The sequence below is a fragment of the Limulus polyphemus genome, unplaced genomic scaffold, assembly GCF_000517525.1.
Source record: "Limulus polyphemus unplaced genomic scaffold, Limulus_polyphemus-2.1.2 Scaffold5128, whole genome shotgun sequence".
Lineage (NCBI taxonomy): Eukaryota > Metazoa > Arthropoda > Merostomata > Xiphosura > Limulidae > Limulus > Limulus polyphemus.
In genome coordinates this window covers 41,929-47,795 of record NW_013670738.1, presented here as the reverse complement: position 1 = coordinate 47,795, position 5,867 = coordinate 41,929, and the positions used below count along the sequence as shown (strand labels likewise).

General features: G+C 32.4%; 1 protein-coding gene across 1 annotated transcript in view; it reads right to left on the bottom strand.

Moving 5' to 3' along the window:
• LOC106472162 (DNA polymerase alpha catalytic subunit-like) overlaps positions 1–5,867 on the bottom strand; it is a 73,059-nt gene that overhangs the window by 29,272 nt on the left and 37,920 nt on the right. Inside the window, exons 12-13 of the mRNA XM_022400763.1 lie at positions 1,228–1,302; positions 521–659 (exon numbers count right to left, since the gene is read on the bottom strand). Of these exons, the coding sequence (XP_022256471.1) occupies positions 521–659; positions 1,228–1,302 (214 nt within the window). The remainder of the gene's footprint in view (positions 1–520; positions 660–1,227; positions 1,303–5,867) is intronic.

Below are 5,867 nucleotides of genomic sequence, written 5' to 3'. Positions count from 1 at the left end.
CAAAAAAAGACACTGTATACTGGCTGTCGTTGAAGATGTGCCACTATGGCACTAATGTCAACAAGTTTGACAAGGGAAGAATTTTAAGAGCTTTGATTAAGTGTACAAGAAAAATCTGTGACTTTCTTGAAGAATATTCACTTCTACTTTTAAAATATCATTTTAGATCATTATGCATAAAATAGCTTCTCACACTCAATATTCCATATTCAATTAAAACTTACATATTAATTTAAAAAACAAAATACACAGTAACTTTTAGGGAGTGATTTTGTATTATCACAAAAAATCTTGCATAATATTTTCAAATACCCCTGCATAATTATTCGTGTTCTATTACATAGGTAAATAAAAATTAAACTGCAGTATGTATTGTATCCCTATAATCATGATTTAAGAGATTTTCAATCATTTCAAAACCTGTTCTACTAACAAATTTCACACTAATCAACTATTAAATCTTAACTATCATAGATAAAAAAATATAATAATACAAATTTTTAGCTACTGCTGAACTCACGTGGACAAATGATGTCAATCCACCCAGGCCCTTTCATTCGACGATCCAACAGTAGTTGTTCCAAACTAGATGTGTTAGTTCCAAATACGTTGGAAAAAGTTTTTCCTTTTAAGTCTGAAGGTAGAGCAGGAAGACTAGCCTGATGGGAAAAAATATATACATTTATGTAAATAAGGTATAAAGAAGCAATCATCCCAGCAAAAATATCTTTCTACAGACACAATAAATATACTTGTCATATTTTAAGTATAGCAATTAAATATCCTAAGTTATTTCCTAAATTAATAATTATCATTTAAAAACTGATTCTCTAGAAAAATTAACCCACAGCTAATTCATTACCCTCATAAACATTTACAAGTTTGAATGTGTCTGACTTATTTTCACATATTCAAAAACATTGGCATTAACTGATAACAATCACAAACATGTCTAGGAACTGGATACAAATTTTTCTTACTGTTCACAAGAGAAATGATTTAAGTGTTCCACTTGAAAGGGTTTTATTTAGGCAAAGTTGAAAAATAGTTTAACTCTTTCTTACCAACAAAGAAAAAATTATAAAGCAAAAAACTACTAAAATACAAAATGTAAGTGCAATTAATGAGCAAATTATGTAAAATTATCTCACTTTCCATTTTTATAAAAAAAATATGATTTTGCAAAATACATTTCAAGAAGATGAAATACAACTGATAAACACTTACGGAATAACGCACTTCTAAATATTCAGACTCGTTTGGCACGTCATATTTTTCAAATGCATAGCTCTTAACACTTTTCTAAGGAAAACAAAAGAAAGAATATATGAACCTATACATACTAAAACAACTACAAATTATGAAGTGTAAATACTATTTTTAATAATTAATAGAGATGTAAAACAAGAATGGATAGTAACATAGGTAACAACTGATACCTTGGAAAAAAAATTACTGAACTCCAATACTTTTCACTAGCTACCACATTATCTTCTTTTCCTGTATGTTTGTATGTGACAACTTTAGAAAATACAGACAGTTGTAATCGTTGGTTTGTGAAAAAACATCTCGAGAAGAATCATTAAAAATATTTTTTTATATAAGAAAAAAAATGTTCGGAGTTTATGAAACTGTACAAAATTATACAGAAGTTTCAGCTTAAAAAATCATTTTTACAGGTAAAATTAAGGTGCAATCTTTAATGAATTTTTAATTCTTAATTACACTAAGTAGCTTAAGCATGATGTGCATGTTGTATAGGTTTTAAAAACTATATTCTCCTAGAGAAATTCTGATTTTTGTATTACAAGAATTTAAAAATTGTTTATGACAGAAATTAAAAACAAATGAATGTGTGAATACCATGTACAACAAAACTGGCAAAAGATTTTGGCAAAATCGTTTTTCAACAAGTTATTACCTGCTAACCATATCTTTTAAACAACTTTTTTTAAATTCATCATTTTGTTCATATTAAGAACTGGAAGTGGCATAATTAAGTCCAATAGCAGATGAAGAAATCTAATATTGCAGGAAAATATTATCAATACTGTTTTTAAACAAAATTTTCAGTATTCTTGTGTTTTAAGGTATGGCAACAATTTTTATATCGTTTTCTTTAATTTGATAAAGACTTTAAAATTTTGAACTTTCGTGATTCCTAAATAATACACAAGATAATTCTATACATAAACCACGTTTCATAATAACTGCACAAAAGCCATGGTGATGAACTAATATATTTTTTGTGCTAGTTTGTTTCACAATGTGAAGCAAAAAATTTGGATATAAAATATTTTGATAACATACTTTTTTAACACTCAACCACTATGTATCTTAATCATTTCTGTTCTACTGTTCCTAACATGTTCTTAAATCATCTTCTTCAGTTTTAACTAGAGTTAGGCAATTAACTTGATTAATCAAAATTATGATAAAGTTGATTAATGTTATGAAAATTAATCAACTAATCAAAATATTGTCAGTATGGTTTCTCATTATTGTTTCTATTTCAAGGATGTTCAACTTCACCTATTAGTGTCATGACTCATGGAAGTAATCAACTAATCACAATCAATATTTCTAAATATTCAAGTCTCCTGTTAGAATAATCAACCAGATGATTGTAATCAATTAACAAGCCTCACAATCAAACAATTAAGAAATTTCACTAATCACTCAGCTCTAGTTCTAATACAGTTTTTAATCCTAAAATCTTGATATAATCATGGAGAAATTTTTATGCTTTTCTGCAACTTTGAATTAGTATTATTTCCAATTATAACTATTTTGATATTACATATTACACCAAAATTGAAATATAATCTGCGATGTAAAGACCTAATACATGATTTAGCACACACTCCACTGTGGACTGCAGTTTCACATATTCAAGGTTCGTGAGTTACAAAAGGACTTAAAATCCCATATATATTCTATTACTATTTGGATTATTCCAATTATTTAAGTAATAAAAATATTTCCATTATAATTTCTCATTATTATTATTTTGATTACCTCAAGGTTGCTCAGCTTACCTGATTAGTGTCATGATTTATGGAAATGATCAAGTAATTACAATTAATGTTTTTGATTACTATAAATACTCTGATGTGAGAATAAATGATTAGATAAATAACTAAATAACAATCTTAAAGTTAAAATTGTCCTTATTTAAAAACGTACTTCAGATAGATACTCACCTATTCATACAGTTAGGCTATCTCCCCTGCACTTCTGCCTTATAGATTTACATGCCACTAACCTTTAGTGAACTCCCACCTAACCTCATGAGATCTTTTCATGAATTGCCCTATGACATAATTATGCAGCAAAAACCCTCCACCAATAAGAGGGCAACACACCTCCTTGATCACTAATTCCCTCTATGCATTTGAACTCATGAATCTTCATTCTTTAGCGAGAAACGTAAGAAATGTGCACCAGAAATGGGGAGGATGGGTGGGAATGTGTACAGAGTTATCTATTGCAAATACATTTTCAGGGAAGGAAAATGTTAGCTTCCATGAAGATACCAAATCAGTTAAGCTAGAATACCACACTGAAATGGTGGAGGGGCTGGTCCAAAGATTTACTTAGGTGAGTTCCCTTCAGAAAGTGCAAAAAAGAAGCCCATGGTTATGACACTTGATGGCAAGGGCTGCATAAGGGCAGACCTGTGGGACATTGCATCTCATCTCTTCCAGGGTATACTCTTTGCCCAGGTATTAGGGAGGAATAAGAACACGGCCATTTGAGTACTTGCACACAAGAGGTCGAAGAGCCAATGTGTGTAGCATGATTAGGGTGCGTTCAGAACATACTTTGTGCTCACCTCATCTCTACCATCAGACTTTATTGGACTGACACCAGCTGCACTATGAAGGCATAATAGTAATGCCATAGAGCTGCAAGAGGAGGGTGCAGTTTGTTAGTGCATGCTCACCTCAACTGAACAGGTGATGTCTGCAGGAGGAGGGCACAGTATTACAAGTGGTATGCTATAAGTATAGCTATATGAGGGATAACCTGCATTACAGTGACAATGTAACCACCACTTCACTTTTAACTGATTTGCACCCCTTGTTCTAGTTAGGTCCCAATCAGTGAGGATTTTCCATAGTCCACCACCCTAGGAACTAGGAAGTGGTAAGGGTCTCCCGAGCTCCACTGAAAGAGAAAAAGGGGAGTAATTCACAGTGAAGAGACCCAAAGAAAATACCGAGATCCCCATCAATCCTTCAGCTGGAAGTGTTTTTCACTGGAGACAGTGCAATGAGTGACCACATATCACTATTTTGAAAATCCAGCAAGCACAAAATCATTTTTTTCCCTCAGGACTGAACACATTAGACAAGATTTTTCTTTTTCAATTTAACTAGACTTGAAATGTTTAAGCAACCTAATTTCCTCCTTTTTTACTACAAACTATGAATTCACTACTTCATGTAACATCTACTACTACTTGTGAGTAAATAATTTCTTTACACAGATTATGTATCAACTATGGCTTATGGAGGAAAGTTGCCTGAGGATGATGTGATGGCCATTGTGCATAGGGTAGTGGGTTCCCTTATGCAGCCAAAGCTTTCAGTTCCAGTCAATTCTTCAGGCATTCCTTCCCCTTAGGACTTAATTTCACAGGTATGTAACATTCTTTCTCTTTCCCTGTGTCATATTATTCTTCTAGTTCTATACTTCTTAATCCTACACCTAAATAATTTTCATTTTACCTTTCCTTGACCAATTACCTTCCTGCAACCTGAAGCCTTGCTCTTCCCATCTATCGGATTCTAATATACTTACTTGACTTTAATCATTCTGAATTTTCCATCTTGATTCCTAAATTTGGAATCTCTCATGCTTGGTTTTTTTTTGGGGGGGGGGGGCTTCAGTTTTGCACTTCAGACCCAATACTCCTGTCTTTTCCTGATCATTCTCACCGTACTTCTTTACCTCTCCTTCTACACCTTGAGTCTGTGCCTTAGAGATTTTTGCAAGTGATTCTTAATCCCTTCATTTCTCCACTATGGTCTGTTCCTTTTCTGCCTTTTCCCTGCTTTCCTTTCCCAGTTTTTCAAGGTATTCCTGATTTGATTGAATTACAGGCTGAGGCTGCCCATCATCAATACATTCATCCTTAGTTTTCACACTTTCCCAAACCCTTCTATTGGTGGAGGGTTTTTACTGCATAATGATGTCTTATACAGTTTCACAATTCACAAGAAAATCTCATGAGACTATGTGACAGTTCATTAAAAGCTAGTAACAAGCAAATCTCTAAGGCAGAAGCATGGGGGACATAGTTTAACTGTGTGGTATCATCTCAGAAGATTAAATGCCCAGCTCTAGTTCTAATCCAGTTTTTAATCCCAAAATTCAAAGTTGATTGTACAGAAATTTCCATGATTTTGTAGCAAGAGAATATACACTACACAAATTTTTCATATAAAACTTTGAATAAGTTTAGGGTTTGATCTCTTCTTTCAAAATTTTAAATAAAAATCCCAAAATTTTGTTTCTGTGTTGACGGAAACTTCTCAGAGCAAGGAATAGGATACTTTTTATTAGTCTATTCCATTTTGATCTTGACAGAGACTGTTCTGACACAAAGTGTGATTTTGGCAATGCTGAGATTGACTACTAATTGATTTGCACTGAAAGAATGTTATTCAACATGTTCAGGAGATCTAGGAAATTCTATGTATTTAAATTTGATGACAAGGAAACCACTTTGAGACTAATAATGCTTGGAGATGGCTTGAATGGGTAATGAAGAAAAACTTTAATACAAGTTTAACATAACAGCAAACGTACAATGTTTCAACAAGGTTTTTGTCATCATCAGGTACATTTGCTGTTACGTT